General features: G+C 46.6%; 1 protein-coding gene across 1 annotated transcript in view; it reads left to right on the forward strand.

Annotated features, from left to right (window-relative positions):
- Positions 1-25,015, forward strand: part of LCT (lactase) — a 51,447-nt gene that overhangs the window by 24,894 nt on the left and 1,538 nt on the right. Inside the window, exons 7-15 of the mRNA XM_007452025.1 lie at positions 5,716-6,361; positions 8,650-10,200; positions 10,847-11,115; positions 13,873-14,163; positions 16,336-16,534; positions 17,963-18,165; positions 20,009-20,118; positions 22,499-22,633; positions 24,383-24,606. Coding sequence (XP_007452087.1) covers positions 5,716-6,361; positions 8,650-10,200; positions 10,847-11,115; positions 13,873-14,163; positions 16,336-16,534; positions 17,963-18,165; positions 20,009-20,118; positions 22,499-22,633; positions 24,383-24,606 — 3,628 coding nt within the window. The remainder of the gene's footprint in view (positions 1-5,715; positions 6,362-8,649; positions 10,201-10,846; positions 11,116-13,872; positions 14,164-16,335; positions 16,535-17,962; positions 18,166-20,008; positions 20,119-22,498; positions 22,634-24,382; positions 24,607-25,015) is intronic.

Below are 25,015 nucleotides of genomic sequence, written 5' to 3' on the forward strand. Positions count from 1 at the left end.
CTTCCCGGGCCGGGCCACAAACCCGCGCCCCCTGCATCGGCAGGCGGACTCTCAACCACTGTGCCACCAGGGAAGCCCGGTTGGAAGATTTTTAATCACAGTTTGAATTTCATTACTTGTGATTGGTCTGTTCATATTTTATATTTCTTCCTGGTTCAGTCTTGGAAAGTTATACCTTTCTAAGAATTTGTCCATTTCTTCCAGGTTGTCCCTTTTATTGGCATAGAGTTCCTTGTAGTAGTCTCTTAGGATGCTTTGTATTTCTGCGGTATCTATTGTAACTTCTCCCTTTTCATTTCTAATTTTATTGATTTGAGTCCTCTCCCTCTTTTTCTTTTTCTTTTTTTTTTTTTTTTGCAGTACGCGGGCCTCTCACTGTTGTGGTCTCTACTGCTGCGGAGCCCAGGCTCCGGACGCACAGGCTCAGTGGCTATGGCTCACGGGCCCAGCCACTCTGTGGCATGTGGGATCTTCGCGGACCGGGGTACGAACCTGTGTCCCCTGCATCAGCATGTGGACTCTCAACCCCTGCGCCACGAGAGAAGCCCTCCCTCTTTTTCTTGATGAGTGTGGCTAATGGATTATCCATTTTGTTTATCTTCTCAAAGAACCAGCTTTTAGTTTTATTGATCTTTGCTATTGTTTTCTTTGTCTCTATTTCATTTATTTCTGCTCTGATCTTTATGATTTCTTTCCTTCTGCTAACTTTGGGTTTTGTTTGTTCTTCTTTCTCTGGTTCCTTTAGGTGTAAGGTTAGATTGTTTATTTGAGACTTTTCTTGTTTCTTGAGGTAGGCTTGTATAGCTATAAACTTCCCTCTTAGAACTGCTTTTGCTGCATCCCATAGGTTTTGGATCATCGTGTTTTCATTGTCATTTGTCTCTAGGTATTATTTGATCTCCTCTTTGATTTCTTTAATGGTCTCTTGGTTATTTAGTAATGTATTGTTTAGCCTCCATGTGTTTGTGTTTTTTATGCTTTTTTTTCCCTGTAATTCATTTTTAATCTCATAGCATTGTGGTCAGAAAAGATGCTTGATATGATTTCAGTTTTCTTAAATTTACTGAGGCTTGATTTGTGACCCAGGATCCTGGAGAATGTTCCATGCGCACTTGAGAAGAAAGTGTAATCTGCTGTTTTTGGATGGAATGTCCTATAAATATCAATTAAATGTATCTGGTCTATTGTGTCATTTAAAGCTTCTGTTTCCTTATTTTCATTTTGGATGATCTGTCCATTGGTGTAAGTGAGGTGTTAAAGTCCCCCACTATTATTGTGTTACTGTCGATTTCCTCTTTTATCGCTGTTAGCAGTTGCCTTATGTATTGAGGTGCTCCTATGTTGGGTGCATATATATTTATAATTGTTATTGTTATATCTTCTTCTTGGATTCATCCCTTGATCATTGTGTAGTGTCCTTCCTTGTCTCTTGTAACATTCTTTATTTTAAAGTCTATTTTATCTGGTATGAGTATTGCTACTCCAGCTTTCTGTTGATTTCCATTTGCACAGAATAACTTTTTCCATCCCCTCACTTTCAGTCTGCATGTGTCCCTAGGTCTGAAGTGGGTCTCTTGTAGACAGCATATATATGGGTCCTGTTTTTGTATCCATTCAGCAAGCCTGTGTCTTTTGGTTGGAGCATTTAATCCATTCACATTTAAGGTAATTATCAATATGTGTGTTCCTATGACCATTTTCTTAATTGTTTTCGGTTTGTTTATGTAGGTCCTTTTCTTCTCTTGTGCTGTCCACTTAGAGAAGTTCCTTTAGCATTTGTTGTAGAGTTGGTTTGGCGGTGCTGAATTCTCTTAGCTTTTGCTTGTCTGTAACGCTTTTGATTTCTTCATCGAATCTGAATGAGATCCTTGCCTGAATGAGATCCTTGCCGGTAGAGTAATCTTGGTTGTAGGTTCTTCCCTTTCATCACTTTAAGTATATCATGCCACTCCCTTCTGGCTTGTAGAGTTTCTGCTGAGAAATCAGCTGTTAACCTTATGGGAGTTCCCTTGTATATTATTTGTCATTTTTCCCTTGCTGCTTTCAATAATTTTTCTTTGTCTTTAATTTTTGCCAATTTGATTACTCTGTGTCTCGGCATGTTTCTCCTTGGGTTTATCCTGTATGGCACTCTCTGCATTTCCTGGACTTGGGTGGCTATTTCCATTCCCATGTTAGGGAAGTTTTCGACTATAATCTCTTCAAATATTTTCTCTGATCCTGTCTCTCTCTCTTCTCCTTCTGGGACCCCTATAATGCGAATGTTGTTGTGTTTAATGTTGTGCCAGAGGTCTCTTAGGCTGTCTTCATTTCTTTTCATTATTTTTTTCCTTATTCTGTTCCACAGCAGTGAATTCCACCATTCTGTATTTCAGGTCACTTATCCGTTCTTCTGCCTCAGTTATTCTGCTATTGATTCCTTCTAGTGTAGTTTTCATTTCAGTTATTGTATTGTTCATCTCTGTTTGTTTGTTCTTTAATTCTTCTAGGTCTTTGTTAAACATTTCTTGCATCTTCTCGATCTTTGCCTCCATTCTTTTTCTGAGGTCCTGGATCATCTTCACTATCATTATTCTGAATTCTTTTTCTGGAAGGTTGACTATCTCCACTTCATTTAGTTGTTTTTCTGGGGTTTTATCTTGTTCCTTCATCTGGTACATAGCCCTCTGCCTTTTCATCTTGTCTATCTTTCTGTGAAAGTGGTGTTTGTTCCACAGGCTTCAGGATTGTAGCTCTTCTTGTTTCTGCTGTCTGCCCTCTGGTGGATGAGGCTATCTAAGAGGCTTGTGCAAGTTTCCTGATGGGAGAGACTGGTGGTGGATAGAGCTGACTGTTGCTCTGGTGGGCAGAGCTCAGTAAAACTTTAATCCGCTTGACTGCTGATGGGTGGGACTGGGTTCCCTCCCTGTTGGTTGTTTGGCCTGAGGCAACCCAACACTGAAGCCTACCTGGGCTCTTCGGTGGGACTAATGGCAGACTCTGGGAGGGCTCACGCCAAGGAGTACTTCCCAGAACTTCTGTTGCCAGTGTCCTTGTCCCCATGGTGAGCCACAGCCCCCCCACCCCCGCCTCTGCAGGAGACCCTCCAACACTAGCAGGTAGGTCTGGTTCAGTCTCCTATGGGGTCACTGCTCCTTCCCCTGGGTCCCGATGTGCACACTACTTTGTGTGTGCCCTCCAAGAGTGGAGTCTCTGTTTCCCCCAGCCCTGTCGAAGTCCTGCAATCAAATCCCACTAGCCTTCAAAGTCTGATTCTCTACGAATTCCTCCTCCCGTTGCCGGACCCCCACGTTGGGAAGCCTGACGGGGGGCTCAGAACCTTCACTCCAGTGGGTGGACTTCTGTGGAATAAGTGTTCTACAGTTTGTGAGTCACCCACCCAGCAGTTATGGGATTTGATTTTATTGTGATAGCACTCCTCCTACCATCTCATTGTGGCTTCTCCTTTGTCTTTGCATGTGGGGTATTTTTTTTGGTGAGTTCCAGTGTCTTCCTGTTGATGACTGTCCAGCAGCTAGTTGTGATTCTGGTGTTCTCACAAGAGGGAGTGAGAGCACGTCCTTCTACTCCGCCATCTTGGTTCAGGCTCCCTAGACATTCTTTTTTAAGTATTCTTTTTTCATTATGATATATCCCAAGAGATTGGATATAGTTCCCTGTGCTATACAGTAGGACCTTGTTGTTTATCCATTCTAAATGTAATAGTTTGCATCTACCAACCCCAAACTCCCTGTCCATTCCTCTCCTTCCCCACCTCCCCCTTGGCAACCGCAAGTCTGATCTCTATGTCTGTGGGTCTGTTTCTGTTTTGTAGATAGGTTCTTTTGTGCCATATTTTAGATTCCACATATAATATCATATGGTATTTGTCTTTCTATTTTTGACTTATTTCACTTAGTATGATAATCTCTAGTTGCATCCATGCTGCTGCAAATGGCATAATTTTGTTTTTTTTTATGGCTGAGTAGTATTCCATTGTATATATGTACCACATCTTCGTTATCCGTTCGTCTGTCGATGGGCATTTAGGTTGCTTCCATCTCTTGGCTATTGTGAATAGTGCTGCTGTGAACATAGGGGTGCATGTGTCTTTTTATTTTTTAGAGTAGTTTCAGGTTCACAGCAAAACTGAGTGGAAGACACAGACTTCCATTTACTCCCTGCCCCCACACATGTATAGAGTCCCCCGTTATCGACATCCCCCACCTGCACGGCAGATTTGTTACAATCAAAGACATATACAATGAGCTATACACCGACACATTATCACTCTAGTGCCCATTTTTTACTTGAAATGTCATTAAACCTTTTCCATGTCATTACATGATCACAGTGATTGTTTCTGATGGTTGCCTAGTATTCCACCAAGCACCCTGCCCTGACACCAGCAAGCTTAGAAGGGAAGCCTTCCTGCCTTTTGGAAAGGAGCACAGTTTGCTGTTGGAGATTAGGAGCCACCCAGTTAAGAACTAACATTTGGGACGTTAGAAGCAGTCAGGAGCTTCTCTTCCTAGAGCATGTTATGGGTGTAAAATTCTTCAAACATAGGTGTCATCATCTTCACATGATAAAAAGGAAAAGAAAAAGGCGCTAAGTGGTAGCAAACCTCCTTCTGCACTCCAAGTTTCTGCTCTGTGCTCTATGTACACAGTTGCATTGAATCCTCCTGGATGGATCCATAATTACCCACTTCCTGCAGACAAGGAAGCTGAAGTCGAGGGAGAAGATGGTTTGAGTTTACTGAGCATGTTAGTGATAGAGTCAATATTCAGATGTACGCTTGTTATACTCCAGATACCCAACCTTTGCCGTTTCTCCTGGTGCTCCACCAAGGAAAGATGTTTACATTTGTAAGACCATGAGTTAAGTCTACAACAGATCCTGGTTTTGGTTTCTCTTCCTAGACTTCATCAAGTAGAAAGGAGAACAGGAAGGCTAGAAATAATTTCCCCCTCTTTTGTGTGTTAACTAAAATGATTGCCCCTGCCAATTAGTTGTGGACTAGTCAATAAGCACTTTCTGGGACTTCCCTGGTGGCACAGTGGTTAAGAGTCCGCCTGCCAATGCAGGGGACACGGGTTTGAGCCCTGGTCCAGGAAGATCCCACATGCCGCGGAGCAACTAAGCCCGCCTGCCACAACTACTGAAGCCCGCACGCCTAGAACCCATGCTCTGCAACGAGAAGCCACCGCAATGAGAAGCCCGCGCACTGCAACGAAGAGTAGCCCCCGCTCAACGCAACTAGAGAAAATCCACACGCAGAAACGAAGACCCAATGCAATCAAAAATTAAAAAAAAAAAAAAAAGCACTTACTGAGGACAGAGGCAGAGGAACTGAGGGTGATGATCCAGGCCTGAGGTCAGACTGCCTGTGCTCTTCCCTTCTCTGGATCCTGTGTTCCTCACCTGTATCATAGTAATAGTATTTGTACCTGCCACCTAAGTGAGGATCACACAAGATAAGCCATTGACACCTGTTATTGTTAATGTGGTTGTGGTGCTGTTGCTATCGACCTGGTGATGGTGGTGATGGTGGTATTGACGTGTTGACACAGTTGTGGTTGTTGTTGACATTGTTGCTGTTGACTTTATTAACTTGCTACTGTTACTGACTTTGGTGTCGACTTGCTGACATTGTTGTTGTTGACTTGTTATTGGCTTGTGGGTCCTGTTGTTGTCACTAAGACCTGTATTTCCTTCTTTCTTCCTCACAAGGTGGCTCACGTGGTCCTCAAGGCTCATGCCAGGGCTTGGCACCACTACAACAGCCAACATCGCCCACAGCAGCAGGGGCGGGTGGGCATTGTGCTGAACTCAGACTGGGCAGAGCCCCTGTCCCCAGGGAGGCCTGAGGACCGGAGAGCCTCTGAACGCTTCCTGCACTTCATGCTGGGCTGGTTTGCACACCCCATCTTTGTGGATGGAGACTACCCGGCTGCCCTGAGAGCCCAGATCCAACAGACAAACAAACAGTGCCCCAGTCCTGTGGCCCAGCTGCCTAAGTTCACCGAGGCAGAGAAGCAGCTCCTGAAGGGCTCCGCTGACTTTCTGGGTCTGTCCCATTACACTTCCCGCCTCATCAGCAAGGCTCAAGGAGATACCTGCGTCCCCAGCTATGATACCATTGGAGGCTTCTCCCAACACGTGGACCCTGCGTGGCCCCAGACCGAATCCCCTTGGATTCGTGTGGTACCCTGGGGTATAAGGAGGCTGTTGCAGTTTGTATCCTTGGAGTACACAAGAGGCAAAGTTCCAATCTACCTGGCTGGGAATGGCATGCCCGTGGGGGAAAGTGAAGATCTCATCAATGATTCCTTGAGAACTGACTACTTCAATCAATATATCAATGAGGTGCTCAAGGGTAAGAACGTGGATATGCTGGTGATTGGGGTGTGGGTGGCACTTCGTCAAGTCTTCAGAGTTTTGTGTTTGAGGGACAAAGACAGTCTCCCAGGGAAATGAAGCCAAAAAGTAGTATTTGTAGTAATAGTGTGAGTCCTTCATATCAGCCTCCTAACTCTCTCCTTCAAAGGCCTCAAGCCTTTACTTTTTTTTTTTTTTTTTTTTAGCCTTTACTTTTATATTCCTAGTGCCTACAGCGCTCCCTTCTACACTCTGCCTATCTGAGTCCTATCCATCCCTCAAGCCTCATCATCTTTTAACGCGTTTAGTTAACAAATATTTATTGAGTGCCCATTACATGCCAGACATTGTGCAAGACAGTAGGGGTACAATATTGAACCAACACTATCTTTTCCCAGAGGGGACTCAGAGTCTACAGAGGGATGCAGACAGAAAAGTGCAATATATGGTGATGATGGCATTACAGGGTGGCACAAGGACACTCAGGGTGGGACTTCAGCCCATTAAATCTGCCCTCAACGCTCCAGCCTGGCCTGACCTTCATTTCCTTTAACGGGGTATAAAATCTACATTCCACATCATTCACTTTGGTCCACTTAACCTATATCTACAGTCTCATTTTATCTTATATGTCTTTTCATTTCAAGTAAAAAGCGGCAAATAGGTTTCATCTCAGTACGTCAGTCCTAATCAACTGATAGTGGCTAGCTGTCTGCCTAGAGGGCTGTGTTGAGAAGATTTTGAGGCCTCGTCTAGAATCAAAGAGAAAGAGATAAAAAGTGACCCCTGACCTGGGCACTGCAGTAAGGAATGGAGACCTACATCCCACTGTTTGTGAGGTCAGACTTCACCTGTACTCTCCTCAGTATCAAGGAATCCCTTTAAGACGTTACCTCAAGTGATCCTTGAAACAGCCTTGTTCAGTAAATAGGGGCAGATATTATCTTCATGGGACAACTGTGAAAACCGATGCTTTGAGAGATTAAATGATATGCCCAGACATCCAGTGAGTGGAGCCATAGGCCCTTCTGTTTCTGGCTCAGCAATTCCTTCTGCCCACTAACCTATGAAGCTTTTATTCATCTTTATGTTCCCAGAGCCTAGCACAGCGTGGGATAAAGTAGGTGCTTACTAAATTATTTACTGAGTGAATGAGCGACGTTACCTACCTCTTACACAGTCATCCACAGCTATTGCTCTGACTCCTGGCTGACTGACTAGAACATTTTTAATTCTTTCACAGTTCTGGAGGCCAGAAGTCCAAAATCAAGACGTCACTAGGAACACTTTCCATCCGAAGGCTCTGAGGGAGAATCCTTCCTTGCCTCTTCCAGCTTCTGGTGGCTCTAGGCCTTCCTTGGCTGTGGCTGCATGACTCCAATCTCTCCCTTCATCTTCACATGGTCTTCTCCCCTATGTCACTTATGATGATGCTTGTCATTGAATTTAGGACCCACCTTGATTAATCCAGGATGGTCTCATTTTGAGATCCTTAACTTAGTGAATTATATTTGCAAAACCCCTTTTGCCAAATAAGGTTACATCAGTAGTACCAGGGGTCAGCACTTGGATATACCTTTTTGGGGATCGCCATTCAAGCCACTGAATCAGAGAATACATTTTTTTAGGCTTTATTTCTCCTTTTAAAAACGGAATGCGTGATTATTTCATGTCAATATTACTAAACATAAAGAAGAAAAAACAACAGTATATTTTTTAAAGATTAAATGATTTATGTATTCTGTATTAAACCAAGGAGTCCTGACACTAGCAGATGGGGCACTTTTTCTTTATTATTCATTTTAAGGTAGGGACACACCTTTGGATTGAGACTTATGGCCATAGATGTGGCCTGATGTTTTGTGTGGGTCTTATGGATTTCCCTTCTACTTGTTATGAGGAAGAAAAAGGGTTAATATCCTGGGGGTAACCCAAGTCACCTCCCGAACTTTCACATTAAAAGGAAAACCTTTAAAAAGTAACATCAGCCCTTTGCAACTCTGTCATCATTTCAGACCCCAACCGATCCTTGCTTAACAAACACCCTTACTTCTTGCCAGCTCCAATCCTAATTCTCGACAATTTATGTAACCTTGCAGTTTTTGCCTTTATAAGCGTCCCCCATTTTATAGTGGAACACAATTCAAGTGCTTCTTGACTCTGTGTCTCCCGGGCTGCAGTGCTAACAACCCCCAAAATAGACACCTCTATTTTAAAAATAATAAAAATAAAAAGCAACATCAGTAACAGACTTTAAAACAATCCCAATTTTGGTTTTCTCCACAGCTGTCAAGGAGGACTCAGTGGATGTTCAATCTTACATTGCTCGTTCCCTCATCGACGGCTTCGAAGGCCCCTCTGGGTACAGCCAGAGGTTTGGGCTGTACCATGTCAACTTCAACGACAGCAGCAGGCCAAGGACTCCCAGGAAATCTGCCTACTTTTTCACCAGCGTGATTGAAAAGAACGGTTTCCTCACCAAGGTAGTAAAAAGACTGCCACCACCCAGTAAAGCAAACGTCCCCCGGAAAATCAGAGCCTTCACGTTTCCATCAGAGGTGCCCTCCAAGGCTAAAGTAGTCTGGGAAAAGTTCTCCAACCAACCCAAGTTTGAAAGAGATTTGTTCTACCACGGCACATTCCGGGATGACTTCCTGTGGGGCGTGTCCTCGTCAGCCTATCAGATTGAAGGAGCTTGGGATGCTGACGGCAAAGGCCCCAGCACCTGGGATAATTTTACCCACACACCAGGGAGCAACGTGAAAAACAGTGCTACTGGAGACATAGCCTGTGACAGCTATAACCATCTGGATGCTGATCTGAATATGCTTCGAGCTTTGAAGGTGAAGGCCTATCGCTTCTCCATCTCCTGGTCTCGGATTTTCCCGACTGGAAGAAACACTTCTGTCAACATACGTGGTGTTGATTATTACAACAGGCTGATTGATGGCTTGGTGGCAAGCAGCATCTCTCCCATGGTGACACTGTTCCACTGGGACCTGCCCCAGGCCCTCCAGGATATCGGAGGCTGGGAGAATCCTTCCTTGATTGAGTTGTTTAACAGCTATGCAGACTTTTGTTTCCAGACCTTTGGTGACAGAGTCAAGTTCTGGATGACTTTTAACGACCCCACATCCCAGGCATGGTTGGGGTATGGCTCAGGGGAATTTCCCCCAAATGTGAACGACCCAGGCTGGGGACCTTACAGGATTGGCCATGCAATCATCAAAGCTCATGCCAGAGTCTATCACACTTACGATGAGAAGTACAGGCAAGAGCAGAAGGGGGTCATCTCTTTGAGCCTCGGTGCACACTGGGCAGAGCCCCAGTCGCCGGGGGTCCCCAGGGATGTGGAGGCAGCTGACCGAATGCTGCAGTTCTCACTGGGCTGGTTCGCCCACCCCATCTTCCGAAACGGAGACTATCCCGATGCCATGAAGTGGAAAGTGGGGAACAGGAGTGAACTACAGCACTTAGCCACCTCCCGCCTGCCCAGCTTCGCTGAGGAAGAGAAGAGGTACATCTCAGCTACGGCCGACGTGTTCTGCCTCAACACCTACTCCTCCAGAATCGTGCGGCATGCAACACCCAGGTTAAACCCGCCCTCCTATGAAGATGATCGGGAGCTGACCAAGAGGGAAGACTCTTCCTGGCCCTCCACAGCAGTGAACAGAGCTGCATCCTGGGGGATGCGGAGACTGCTCAACTGGATCAAGGAAGAGTATGGGGACGTCCCCATTTACATCACTGAAAACGGAGCAGGGCTGACAGATCCGAAAGTGGAAGATACCGATAGGATATTTTACCACAAAACCTATATCAATGAAGCTTTGAAAGGTACGTGAGTGTTCATGTCCCCCTTACAAAATCTCCCAGCGTCCACATGTCATGTGCCTGAAATGGTTTGGCAGAGTGGATTACACATCATCAACAGGTCTCCCTTTTTTACCCTAATTCTGTAATTCTTTCCCGGTCTGGGGTTACATATCCCTTTGGGAATCTGAAAAAAGCAATGGTCATCTCCCCAAATGTACACACAGGGTCCCACAGGAGTATTCTCATGGGTCCATTCATTCATTATTGAGCAACTACTATGTGACGAGCTCTATTGTAAGTGCTGGGGACACAGCAGTGAACAAAATAAACAACTTTCTGCTGACACGGAGCTTATATTCTGGTGGGTTCTATGCACCCTAGAGCAATAAACTCTTCTCTAATTCACATTTCTGTATTTAACTCCTAAAGTAGGCTGAGACTCTTGAATCTCAGACATGTCCCTTTACCCCAACAAAAGAATTTGATTTTGCAAAGATCAGTCATTAATACTTGCTATGGGGGCATCAGGGTTGACAAAAAGAAAGAGACAAGATGATCTATCAGGGCACACATTACTTGTGTGCGCAAGCTGATGGTTTAGAACTACCTGCAGTGAGGGGTCCTCCCGGTGTAAAACTCTCCTCTGCTGTCTGTGGAACGTTCCCAGCCTACAGGCTCGATGGTGTCGACCTTCGAGGATATGCTGCATGGTCCCTGATGGACAGCTTTGAGTGGCTAAATGGCTACACGGTCAAGTTCGGACTGTACCATGTTGATTTCAATAACGTGAACAGGCCTCGCACAGCAAGAGCCTCTGCCAGGTACTACACGGAGGTCATCATCAGTAACGGCATGCCGCTGCCCAAGGAAGACGAGTTTCTATATGGACAGTTTCCCAAGGGCTTCAGCTGGAGTGTGGCTACCGCTTCATATCAGGTGAGGAGTTCAGGGCAATTCACCATCTACAGTAAACCTACTATGTGCCAGGCTCTGGGGTCAGGGCTGGAGAGGGCAGGTGGGAGCAGTGGATTTTTATAGACCTGTGGGAGGGAAGTATGGCTACCTTGCGGGGGAGTCTGGGAGGCCCTTTTCCCAGACAGCCTGGCCTCTTCACATCCCCAAATTCAGGCGGGCCATCACAGTTACAAGGGCTGTGCTGAGAGGGGTGTTAGCAGGCCAGATGGAGCAGGTGGAGCCTGGAAGAAATACTTAGGCAAAGACATGCAAATATGAGGATTCTCAGCTGGATGCCTTTATTTCTCACCTAGTCTCTTCCCAGCAGACAGTTCGATCAAAATGGCTATCACATGGGCCTGGGCGTTTTCTGATGTCCTAAAAGCATCATACCTCTACTTTATTCATGCTAAATGAAGCTCACTAATACAGAAAATATGAGGATTTACTTTTCCTCAGAAAAAAAAGAAAGATAAAAAGCGAAGAGTGACTTGCCCAGGCAGTTAGGGGTGTGACCCTGCCTTACATCTTCTTCCTCCATTTATTTTCTTTGATACAGGAGTAGGGGTTTGTATTCTCAGTGTGGAACCTGGGTGGGGTCAGTGGTCTGAGCTGACTTGACTCTGGGTTGCTCAGCCCTTGGATTTTTTCTAGGTGACCATAGCTGCTGAAAATGTTTCTGAGGAAGGTGAGGGTAGCTACCACCAGACGACCAAGGTATAATGAAGTCTCAGACCAAATTCTGCCATATCCAGACATATGTTAACTAACCACACAAACACAGGAAGTATTCATGTATCCTATTCCATGGCCTGGAGAAAACCTCAGCTCTTGGTCCTCTTCGGTGCTCTGGTCAACACTGTACATGAAACGTTCACTTGAGGAAATGCCAAGATTTCAGAGACAGGATCCTGTTGCTCCAGGGAGACAGAATCTTCTGTAGCAGGGTTTCTCCAGCTGGGTCTGATTGACATTTGGGGCTGGATAGTTCTTTGTTGTGGGCCTGTCCTGTGCACATGTAGGATGTTTAGCAGCAAACCTGGCCTTTACCCACTAGATGCCAGTAGACTCCTCCCCCAGCTGTAACAACTAAAAACGTCTCCAGACATTGCTAAGTGTCTCCTCAGAGACAAAATAGTCCGTGGGTGAGAACCACTGCCCCACAGGTTTATAGCTGGACTTATTTATTCTAGGGCTAGGGTTAGGGACTTATTCTAGGGCACAGGTTGCAGGCCTGAATCAGTTATTACTATGATAGTTGACAAATGGTGATTTTCTTGAGTTCATCATTGCTTTTATATTTATTAGGTGGCATTCAAAAGAAAGGTCAAGCTTTGTCCTTTCTCCTACTTAATTATTTACATTTTACTTATATGTAAATATATGTTGATGATATATATCATCAGTATGGCCTTGTGAAGTCCTATTTTTTTCCAGTGGGTTATACTTTTGCTATTATTATGTATGCAGATGCTTAAATCGTCCACCTTTTGTCTGGTGGATTGTCCTTTAGCTGGATCCTGTGTCCTTTTGACATGGCCCATCATTCTTTGAGCACTCTGTTAATTCTTTCTGGTGCAACAAGATGTTCCAGGCTCATCTTGTATCTTTTCTGCCCCAGCCCTGTAATCAGCCATTTCTCTAATGAGCCCTGGTTCCTTTTATTGGATAAGGGCATTTAGAAACCAAGGTCTGGGTGCTAGGTGTGCTCACTGCTACTGGGGTGTCATTACTTCTAGGCCCGCTCAGTGGACAGAGCTAGGAAATGCATGTGTGTACACACACACACACACACACACACACACACACACACACACACATACGTGTGCATATATATCTAGTTCTACATCCACCCAAATCTTTATGTATGTTAAAAAACACACTGATACCTCCATTGCAATCCAACTCTACAGGGTTAATGCTGGCCTTCCCACTTTTCATATTTGTATCTCTTTTCTCCAATGATGAGAAATCTAGTTCCTAATATCTTCAACATAGTCACTTATTCTCTTAGTCCCCCTGCATTAACTAGTCTCCCAACCACCAAGCCATCTCCTGCACCCAGATGGACCACACGGGGTGCATTCCCGCTGACCTAGGGCCTGCCCCTCTCAGAGGGGCTGTGCAGACCAAGCCTGGACATGTATTCTTGCTGAGAATGCCAGCACTACCTTAGCTGCAGCCAATCACACAGTATCACACTATATATGCTTAAGTGTTTTAAAGTAAATTACGGAAATTACACCTCTCAGACTACCTAAGCCCATAGGTAGGCGTTTGCCCAGTGGCTTGTGGTCAGTCTGTAGGTTAGGTGAGAGGAGGAAAAGGAGGCACAGAAACAGTGATACACATCCTGATTAGAAACTCTGCCTCTACATCTGGCATCATTGGGATTTGTTTGGCTGTGATTGGGGTTGAGGCATGTGGAATTGTTCATTCAAACTTTTAGTGAGCACCAACCATACTCCAGACACTGCTGCATTGACTGTTGGGCCACCAAGATGAAAGATGCAATGCCTAGACCTCAGTTTTGTAGGAAGAAAGCCAGTCAGCAAGCATATAACTGTGCAGTGCAGCATGACAGTGCCGTGATGTTCAGAAAGTATGTACAGGAAGCTGTAGGAGTTCAGAAATTGGGGGGTGGCAGAGAAGGTGATGCCGACTTATGTCAGGACTCACCCACTGACTGGGAAGGGCTTGACTACATGACTTGCTTAGACCATGTCTTGTCATCTTGAGATCGAAGGTGCGTGGAGAGCAGACGGCAAAGGGCTCAGTATTTGGGACACGTTTTCTCACACACCACTGAGGGTTGGGAATGATGACACTGGAGACGTGGCCTGTGACAGTTATCACAAGATTGCCGAGGATGTGGTCGCCCTGCAGAACCTGGGTGTGACCCACTATCGCTTTTCCATCTCTTGGACTCGCATCCTCCCTGACGGAACTACCAAATACATCAATGAAGCAGGCCTGAACTACTACATGCAGCTCATCGACACACTGCAGGCTGCCAGCATCCAGCCCCAGGTGAGATGGGGCCCTGACCGGGCCTTGGCCAAGTCCCCTGGGAGCCAGTTGGGATGGAGAGCACATTTCTTGTGTGAAAAAATGCTGTTTTCAAATTTAATTTTTGAATTATCAGTAAAGATTTTCCTTCTGTCCCTGACCTCTAGCCATCTGTTTCCCTCACAGGTGACCAAGTTTGCTGGGTTCTCATGTCCTTTTGTGTATGTGATCAGTAGGCATGTGTATATGTGTATGTATATGCCTTTTCCCCTCTTTTTTCCTAATGGTATGATACATACTATAGTTTGATACTTGCTTTTTTTAAAATTTTTTATTTATTTTATTATTTATTTGGTTGTGCCAGGTCTTAGTTGTGGCAGGCGGGCTCCTTAGTTATGGTATGTGGGCTTCTTAGTTGCAGCTCACAGGCTATTTAGTTGTGGCACGTGGGCTCCTTAGTTGTGGCTGGCAGGCTCTTACAGATATTTCCATATCCATACATAGTTTCATTTGTTGCTTTTTTGTTTTAGTTATGTGGTAATTGTTTGTACCTTACTTCTCTAATCACTTCCCTATTAATGGACACTCTTCCCTGTGATGTTTCCACTCTTTTGCCATTATAACCAACACTACAATGAGTAACCATAGATACATAATTACACTAGGGTGGAAGTTTATCTGTAGGATATGGTTCTAGGAGCAGAACTGCTGAGGCAAAAGTACACGTGTTTTTAAGCCATGAGTTATTATGAATAATAATACAGAAGACAGAAGCTCACTTGTGGGCTTCTTTGCTGTCACCAAATCTTTTACATTTTACTTGGGAGCCTAAGAATACTTCTCCTTTTCCCCTGGGCCATTTATGATAAAGGGCTGGAGGGCACTAGTTCTATGATACTGTGTGTTTCCTTTGCTGTATTGATTGGAGATTATGCACTGCAGCCAGAGCATAATCTCCGCATTAAAGGCCCCCCTCCCACTCCCCACCCCAAAAGCAGAGATTTTTACAAATAAAAGTGCTACCTGGACTTCTCACACTGCTAACACTGCAGGAACAAATCATCCATGAGGCGTTTATTACAGTGCGTGTGAGCACTAGCTGTGATGGAGAGGGGAGGGCCAGTGGCTGCCCTGCACGAGCCCAAGATCTGGGGGGAAACGAGCTCCATTACACATAACAATTCAGAACATCAGAAAGAACACAACTCAGGGCTAAATGATTCTGTAGTTCTTATTTTTTTAAATAGATTTAAAAATATTTATTTATTTATTTTTGGCCGTGCCACGTGTCATGCAGGATCTTAGTTTCCCGACCAGGGATCGAAGCCAGGGTCTTGGCAGCAAGAGCATGGAGTCCCAACCACTGGACCTCCAGGGAATTCCCTGTAGTTCTTAAGGGCATTGAGACACCGCAGAAAAGAAAAGTGCTGTGGCCGGAAAAAGCTTCAAGGAGGTGTGGGTCTTGAAGAAAGAGGACAGTCTGGGTGGGTGGGTGGGCAGGGGAAGGGCATTTCAGGCAAAGGGAGAGACTGGGTCTGAGCTGAAGATGGTTGGCAGCCCAGTGGAGATTGAGGACAGTGGAGAACCCCAGCGTGGCCAAGAGGGGGTGTGTCAGGAGCATCAAGGGAAGACCTGGAGAGAGGAAAGGCTACCACATGGACATGGCCATAGGGGCCCCTCTCCAGCAAAGTATTCCCAGGTCCTCAGAAAGAACCTCCAGACAGATGTCCATGGGGATGCCCCTTTACAAGCAAAATGCCTCAGAGCCTCAGACTCTCAGTGCAATCTATCCCGGAGGTTCTGAAGCTCTAGCATTTCTGATCCTTGACTACAACCATGGCTAACATTTGCTGAAGAGCTGGCAGGATGTCAGCCACTTTTCGTGTCCTCTGCCGTGTGGTTTAGGCCTCACAATGATTCTGGGACATGGAGGTCTCAGGGCCTGAGCCTGGGGTCACACAGCTGGTAGGTGGCAGAGCTGAGACTCAAACCCAGGCTTCTCTGATCCAGAGGTATGAATTTCTCATGCTTCAACACTGCTGTCCTACCCTTCCGGCCAGAGAACCTTTGAGGCTTATTTGTCACATCATTCATCCTCAGCTTTAGCAGTAGACATTTACGCTGGTGCATACAGCATCGCTGGCTTCCCATGAAAAGGAGGTTGATGGAAATGCTGATCTGGCTTTTTCACAGGTGACCATTTACCACTGGGACCTGCCACAGGCACTCCAGGACATTGGAGGCTGGGAGAATGAGACGGTTGTACAGCGGTTTAAGGAGTATGCAGATGTGCTCTTCCAGAGGCTGGGGGACAAGGTGAAGTTCTGGATCACACTGAACGAGCCCTATGTCATTGCAAACCAGGGCTATGGCTATGGGACAGCAGCTCCAGGTAAAGGTCCCAGACCCCCCTTGTCAGCTCTTTGGAGTGTGGCATTCTCAGCACCACAAAGACATGAAATCCAGGTGGCCCTGGATGAGGAGGCTACGAAAGCCCCAAGGCAGTGCTTCAGAATCCCCGCCTTCTGCTCAGGGCTGCCTGGCAGGCAGCAGAGCTTCCCCCTTCTGACACCACTTTTGCTGAACATGAACTTCACGTCTCAATACATTCAAATGGCTTCATTGCTCTCTCTCTACATCTGATCTGCATCAGATAGGAAGCTGCCTGAGATCAAGGGTGTGGACTAATCGATATAGGAAAGGACAATACATCAGACTGTACAGATCCACAGTGGGTTTTGCAACTCCAGAAATGCAAAAGTTTCCAATATATGATTTGGCTGACCTGGGCTTAACCTGACTTGAACCAATGTGAGGTGACATCCTACTTAGAGTGAACATTCAAGTTCTGCACGAGCAGTGCTCGTTTCAGCAGCACATATACTAAAATTGGAAAAGTTCAGCAGCAGACGTATTAATGTCCTTAATCATGGAGAGCTGTCCTGGGCCCTGCCGGGGTCATATGTGACTATGTTATATGCAATCTATTACTTTTCCAAGACAAACCTTTTAATTCCAAAATACATCAAACCCTGTTTTTTTTTTTTAATTGAAGTATATAGTTGATTTACAGTGTTGTGTTCCTAAGAGTTTTTAATAAGGAATTGTGGACCTGTCCTTGTCCCTTGAGAACCCTCCAATTTTCCTTTTCTTGAGTTCTGAGCCTTAGAGAGTAAATTTGTGTTCATTTATGTGATTCCTTGGGATTACATGTAAAAGCTGGAAAGAGCCACGGGGAGATCTGCTTCGACCCATTACCAGATGTATCTCCCATTGGTCCTTGGTTGACGCTTTGGTTTATCATTCCTTCAACATATGAGAGGCAGTCTCTCCCATATTTGCTCTCAAGGAATCTGTGTGTCAGGTGCTTCCATCAGCTATACTCTCCAACTCTTACTTTCACTGTGAGTCCCCGCAGAGTGCCAGGATGTCACCTCCTTAGGCACACACTCTTCTGGGTACTTTGCCTGTGACATATGAGCCACTCTTTGGGCGAGGGGTACAGAAACCAACACCTGTCAATCAAGTGACTTCTCTTTGCCAGACACAGTACTTCTGGGTGCTTTGCACACACACTGTTTCATTTCCTTCTCGTAAGAACTCTCTATTGCTCATTTTGCAGAGGAAGGAACTGAAAGACTGAATTACTCACCCAAAGTTACCTGCCAGCTTTAAGAAGTGGAGCCAGGATTTGAATTCCATTCTTCCTCAAGCCAAAATCTTCAGCCTTTCTCCCGAACACGAAGAGGCCATCTATAGGCAGAAAATGATATTCCTGGCCACATTTATTCTTCACTGACATCTCTGTGTATATTTCCAGGAATCTCCTCCAGGCCTGGCACTGGTCCCTACATTGCTGGCCACAACCTAATAAAGGCTCACGCTGAGGCCTGGCATCTGTACAACGATGTGTACCGCGCCCGTCAAGGTGGCATGATTTCCATCACCATCAACAGCGACTGGGCTGAGCCTAGAGACCCCTCCAACCAGGAGGATGTGGAGGCCGCCAGGAGATACGTTCAGGTCTGTTCTTCCTCTGGGCATTGTTCTTACTCTTGCTCTTTCCCCCTCCTGTCATGATCTAATGGAAACAGAATTAGATTGCGAAACAAAGATTTAGGAACTAGGCCCTGCGTTGCTATTACCTTATCTTGTGCCCTTGGGAAAATCATCTAAACTTTTTGTACTGTAGTCTTCTCATCTTTGAAATGGAGGTGACCTAACTACCTCACAGGTTTGCTGTGATGAAAGTTCTTTGGGGTTGAGTTTTCTTTCAAGTCTTAAAAAAATCATTTATACATACAGCTGTTACTGGATGCAACACTGGCTTGAAGCTAAATAACAGAAAGAAATTCTGCCTTTTCAATCTGTGGTTTGACTATAGGAGCTAATAGAACTGGGCTGCAATGTCACATATCGCCTCTAGGTGTCACTCTGCCTAAGAATTACCTTAAATTGGGGGCTTTAGGTTATGTGAAACTCATTAGCGCCCCTAATTTTCCATGAGCTTCACATAAGGACATGCATCTTTTGGTCATGGAATTTTGCTCCTGGGAAGTGGAGGCACAAGTAAGCAGGTCCCAACAACACGGCCCACCCTTACTTCAGCCTGGGCCCCTGAAAGACGAGAGAGAATGGTGCTCTTCATGCCATAGCTTTTCCCTGGCTCCTGCTACTGTCTCTGAAGAGGTCTGAAGGCACCCTCTCCCATGTTTCAGCATCAGGAAAGAAAAGCAAGCTTCTCTCTCTCTCCAGATTAGTCTCCGCTTTTAAAGGCTCTGAGGAGGAGTCCGCAGACTGTGGCATTTCTGAAAGGACACCAATGGCCTTGGTTTGCCAAATTCTTCACAAACGAACTTGACAAACGTGGTCAAATTAAAAAGTGCAAACAAGAACTTAACGTCCCATTTGCTAGCCAGCTGGGGGGAAAGCCTTGGAACAAAATTAATTCATTCCCTCATTTCAGACTCACAGAACTGGTGAATTAGAGCAATAATTTGTTTTCTGAAATCAAAACAAACCTCAGGAAATGTGAGGTTGTAGTCTCATTATCACAGCTCGTCCGTAAACTGTGATCCTGCAGCTCAGGACTATGATACGCATGTCCCCTAATAAAATCAGCTTCCATGGAAACAATTTCTCACCTCAGAGTGAATTGAAGCTTTTTTTTACCGGAGCGAGTATGTTCCAAGCCTCATCTCTGACTGGGAATGGAAGGCTGTCCTCACCCCACATTTCAGGGAGTAGCCAGCAGGTGAGGGGAGGATGTTGAGACAGAAGAAGCCTCCCAGGACCCACAGCGTCATAGCACTTGGTTGCCACGTATACCCCCTAAGGGTAAGGATGGCCTGGACCTCATTCAGGAAAACAGACCGAAAAGTTCCTCACTTTGCGAGTCCAAAGCCCATGAAGAATCATCCTTTGCCTGGGCAACCAGCCTTGCACCTGGTTCCTTCCAGAAGGTTCTGGTGGGTCCTTAGGCGTGAGGACGGGGAAGGACCTGCTCTGTGCTGAGAGGAAATCAGGGCCTGGAGGCTTGGGGTCTCTCCCCCTCTTCTGCAGGACCCTCATAAGGGCAGCCAGCCGCATTTGTCAAGTCCAGGGCCCATGCTCAGATCGGTTTACATCCCTCAAGCTACAGTGGGTGAGAACATCGCCCTGCCCACAGTGAGCTCCCAGCGGGGTGACAAGACCTGTGGGCATTTGAGCTGCAATATGGGAACAGCCGCAGAAGAGAGGCACGCCTCAGACTGGGTTGGGAAGAAGGGGCCCTGGGGTCAGCGACGACTGAGCCGGGAGTTGCGGTCTCCTGTGGGCCCACCTGCTAATGCCGGCACTGACTGTCTCCCCCTAACCCCACCCGCAGTTCATGGGAGGCTGGTTCGCACATCCGATTTTCAAGAATGGGGATTATCCCGAGGTGATGAAGACACGGGTCCGTGACAGGAGCTTGGCGGCAGGCCTCAACAAGTCTCGGTAGGTCCTGGCACCACGCACTCAGCCATGAGAGCTGGGAGGAAGTCTGCTCTGTGGTGCCCAACTGAAGCTCCCGGGTGTACGGCACAGTGATGAGAGCATGGCTGATGGGGTCAGAAAGGCGTGTCTTAGGTGTGTCTGAGCTTCCTTGCTTGCCGGGAAGATTACACGCAAGTGTGTATGTGAAGCGCTTAGCCCAGGACCTGGCATGGCTGTGACAGGCAGTTGAGACAAAAGGCATTTGCCCTTATTATTATTCTTCAGAATAGCCAGGAAATCCGTCCCCAGGGCACCTACTTCTTAGCGACCCACCATCTCACTCCAAGGACAAATTCCCCAGCTCATCCTATCCTATTTCATCACCTTGGGAGTGAATGTGGGTAAGCAATGGGTGACTCTTAGCCGAGTAGTGCTTTTTGTCCTTTGGCCAGTGGGTGGCAATGGTTTGCACCGAGGCAGTCCTACTTCCGTCAAGGAAGTAACAGCAACATCAGCAACAGCTAACATTTATCCATCTTCTGTCGCACTTTCACTCCTATTTAAAGATGAGTAAGCTGAAACACAAATATTATGGCAAGATCGCCCAGCTGTTCAGTGATGGGGCTGGGACTTGAAAGCAGGCTGACTGACTGCAGGGCCCATGCTCGGTTTAAGAGTCGTCCGGCTGGGGATTAGAGGTGTGGTGTGGGGAAGGGGATGCAGTACCCTGGCCTTCTGGGAACACACCCACAAGCTCTAAGATAGCTCATGTGACCATAAAAAGGGGAGGCTAGGGTAAAAGAATTCAAAAGGCAAGCATTCCTAACACAGCCTTTGAGTCTTATACAGCCCACCTGTGAGGATGAACTAATCCATCCCGTCCCTTAAAACGCACGTGTGCTGGCCTGGTTAGGGTAAGTCCTGCTGAGTCAAAAGGTCTGATCTGTCAACCCTGGTCTCCAACAAGTGAGTGAGTGCTCCAGCCCATTAACACAACCTTGCTGAGCACCTACTGTGTACACAGGCCAGGGCCAGGCCCGGCAAGGTCCACACAAAGGGGGTTCCAAATATGGTTCCTCAAGTGCTGACACACTGGCTGGGAAGACAGTGACCTTCATCACTCCAAAGAATTCTATTCCCTAATTTCTTCATGCAAGGAAAACTCAGAGGAGATCAGGGCAGGCTGGGTAGACCCAGGAGACTTCATGGACAAGACAGGACATCAGCTGAGCCTGGGCCTTGACAAGGAACAGCATTTGGGACAGCAGAGGCCCTTCCATCCAATGGGGAGGGGTGGGAGCACTGGCCTAGAGGTTGGAATGAGTGGGACACCTGCAGCTGGAATTCGGGAGACTTGGCCCAGTAGCGGTGGGAGGGCCAAGGCCACATGGTGGCGGGCCTGGAGGCCAAGCACAGGGGCTCAGCCTTGATGCCACGGGACCTTAGGAGCCCCTGCTGGCTCCTGAGCGGGGAAGTAAAGGCGTGGGTGCGGGGGCTTAGTTTTGCCCCAGTATTTCAGAAACCCCAGGGAGGGAAGGTTCTTCCCCAAGTTAATGGTAGCAGAAAGGTCAAGGTGAGGTGTCAGGCACCTAAGCAGGGCATTCTCTAGGCAACCCTAAACCTGCAGCATGTAGTCAGGATTTGGCTGAGATGAACCTCTAAGTGTTGCACACAAGTGCATGTTGACTGAATTGTATAGAAAAGTCTCACTAAGAATACATGGAAGGAATGTCTACGTGTGTATAACTGAGTCACTTTGCTGTACGGCAGAAATTGGCACTACACTGTACATCAACTATCCTTCAATTAAAAAAAAAAAGAATGCAAGGAAAATGTTCCACCAGATGTTTAAAAAGAAAGTGCAGGGCTTCCCTGGTGGTGCAGTTGTTAAGAATCCGCCTGCAGGGGACACGGGTTCGAGCCCTGGTCCGGGAAGATCCCACATGCCGCGGAGCAACTAGGCCCGTGCGCCACAACTACTGAGCCCGCTTGCGTTAACGAAGACCCAACACTGTCAAAAATAAACTAATTTTTTTTTAAAGTGCAGTGAAATCACGTGAGCAGAAAAGTCCACATCTCAAAAGTTCAATCAATTCAATTTGTAAAAGTATTTCCCCTACTAATGAGGATTGACTTTGGAGAAAAGTAGCACGCCTAAACAAACCAGAGTAAAAACTTGCAACAGGAAGAGAGAGGGTCTTGCAATGCCAGAGGGAGGCGAGGTCTGTGGTCTGGTAGGAGGAGGCTCAGGAGCTTTCAGCAGCAGCTGGGAGGGCCTCTCCTTGCTCCCGGCCAGAGGCCCGTAGTCACCTCCAGGTACCTGAGTTTAGAGCCCTCCACCAACACCCCACGGCACATTCTCTTCCCAAACCCCACGTCCTTAATGGCCCTTTCCTTCCAGGCTCCCTGAGTTCACAGAGAGTGAGAAGAGGAGGATCAACGGCACCTATGACTTTTTTGGGTTCAATCACTACACCACTGTCCTGGCCTACGATCTCAACTATGCCTCTTGGATCTCTTCCTTCGATGCAGACAGGTAAGGAGGGGTGCCTGGAACAATCTTTGGAAAAGACAGCAAAGTGCTCCTCTTCTCTCACTTAGAGGCCTGTACAGCCTCTGAAACTGCCTCCTGATGCTATGTATCCTGGGGTTTTTGCAAGATGAGCCCCATCTCCCGAGATACCTAAAAGAACCTCTATCAGTCAGACAGTAATTCAGGCTAGGGTTTCCAAGATGCTTTCCATTTAAAAAGCAGACAGGGGCTTCCCTGGTGGCGCAGTGGTTGGGAGTCCGCCTGCCGATGCAGGGGACACAGGTTCGTGCCCCGGTCCGGGAAGATCCCACATGCCGCGGAGCGGCTGGGCCCGTGAGCCATGGCCGCTGAGCCTGCGCGTCCAGAGCCTGTGCTCTGCAATGGGAGAGGCCACAACAGTGAGAGGCCCGCGTACCGCAAAAAAATAAAATAAAATAAAAATAAAATAAAAATAAAAAGCAGACAGGCTTAGAGTTTTTAAAAACATTAAAAAAAATTTTTTTTTCTTTCAGTTTTCTTTTTTCATCAGATTTGTTTCACTTACCAGATGTTATTTCAGTCAAAATAACAAGCTTCTTTTTTCCTTTTGAGGGTAAAGGTCAAACTATTATTTCTGTATTACAAATAATATATGTTCACAGTAGAAACACTGGAAAGCAAGAAGAGGAAATTCTTGAGTGTCATTTCAGAAGTATGTGTGTGTGGGGGGGTGTACTACCTCTCTCTCTATATATTTATATTATATACAGTTTATACAGTATATAGTTATACAGAAATGTTTATTACAAAAAAAACAGATTATGTGTGTTTTGTCCCTCTTCTGACAAGCATCTTTCCCCATCAGTAGCTGTGACTCTGTCTGGCTTCTTTCTTTGGAAACAAGCGCTGACATCCCCACTGCATCCTGCAACCACCAGAGTCAGGCTTGCTGAGCAGGGCTGAGAGGCCTCCCTGCTGGTCCCCGTTCACGCACCCACTCGACTCTTGCTGCCTCATGGGTCCTGGGACTGTCTCCCCAGGCACCTGTGCTCAAGCTTATGAAATGCCCCACATGCAGTTCAGGTGAACAATAAATCCAGCTCTTGATAAAACGCAGCAGTTTTTTTTCCTGAAGGATTTGGACGTTAAGAAATATCTAAATGGCTGTTCCTCATAATGAAATGCATGAGCTTCTGTGCCCCCCCACAGAGCTCCCTCTGGCACAACCTGATGCCCTCTCCTTGCCCATCGCTGGAGAGAGAAGAAGGGTCTTGGGCACTTGAGGCAGGTCCCAGCATATCTACCCCATCATCACATGAATGGAGGCCCAAATACTGGTGCCTGTGGCCTGCGGGTGGCGTCGACCAGATGTAGGTGACTCAAGGGCACCTCTTCTCTGAAGACATAGCAGTCACATCCCATGGGAGATTACGGTAAGGGAAGCTCAGAGCCCTTTCACATCTAGTGTGAGGTATGGCCTGTTAACAGAGCCGTGGAGGGTTAGATCCATGAGTAAGACCATTCCTCTGTACAGGTAGAAAGCAGAACAGAGAGCTTAGGTGGCCTGTCCAAAGTTACACCAGCACTGACTGATGCCACTACAACTAGTGAAGAGAATCTGAGGCCTTTTGACTCTTCTAGGTGTAGTTATGACTCTCGAGTCTAGGCAAAAATCTAGGTTTTCTTCTAGTGTAAATCCTGTCTTATGTTTTGTGCAGAGGGCCTCTTGGGATTTACAAATCGAGACCTAATCCTTAGCGTTTGAACTCGTAGGGGAGTTGCCTCCATCACAGATCGCACTTGGCCAGACTCTGGCTCCTTCTGGCTGAAGATGACACCTTTCGGCTTCAGGAGGATCCTGAACTGGTTAAAGGAGGAGTACAACAACCCCCCGATCTACGTGACAGAAAACGGAGTGTCTCAGCGGGAAGAATCCGACCTCAACGACACTGCTAGGATCTACTACCTCCGCAGTTACATCAACGAGGCGCTCAAAGGTATGCCAGGCCCCCGCCCTTCCTCCAAGTGCACCTTTCACTGCTGGAAACATATGCTAACATCTGCAGTCAGGGCAGTACTGCATCCACAAGCCCGAGATGAGAAAGATGAGGTTTCTAGCTCGTTTTGGGTTTAAGCCTTTAGGGCTGCACACTAAGATTCTTCCTTCCTAGATTTAAGCTCAGCAAGCAAACCCTGTTGCCTGATACAGCTAGACCCGAGTTCTTGGCCTGTCATTTGCTCTGCTTGATACTCTGGTGTCAATGTCCCTGAACAGCAGTGCCCTCCTGAGAACAGTCTGGGCGGGGGCCACATGGAATGGGCTGGAGGGACTGTCTGTATGATCTTTTGTTCCCCAAGCAAAAGTGTGAGGCCCTTAGCTCAGGAGAACAACTTGGGATGGGACTA

The sequence above is a fragment of the Lipotes vexillifer genome, unplaced genomic scaffold, assembly GCF_000442215.2.
Source record: "Lipotes vexillifer unplaced genomic scaffold, Lipotes_vexillifer_v1.1 scaffold105, whole genome shotgun sequence".
In the NCBI taxonomy this organism is placed as follows: domain Eukaryota; kingdom Metazoa; phylum Chordata; class Mammalia; order Artiodactyla; family Lipotidae; genus Lipotes; species Lipotes vexillifer.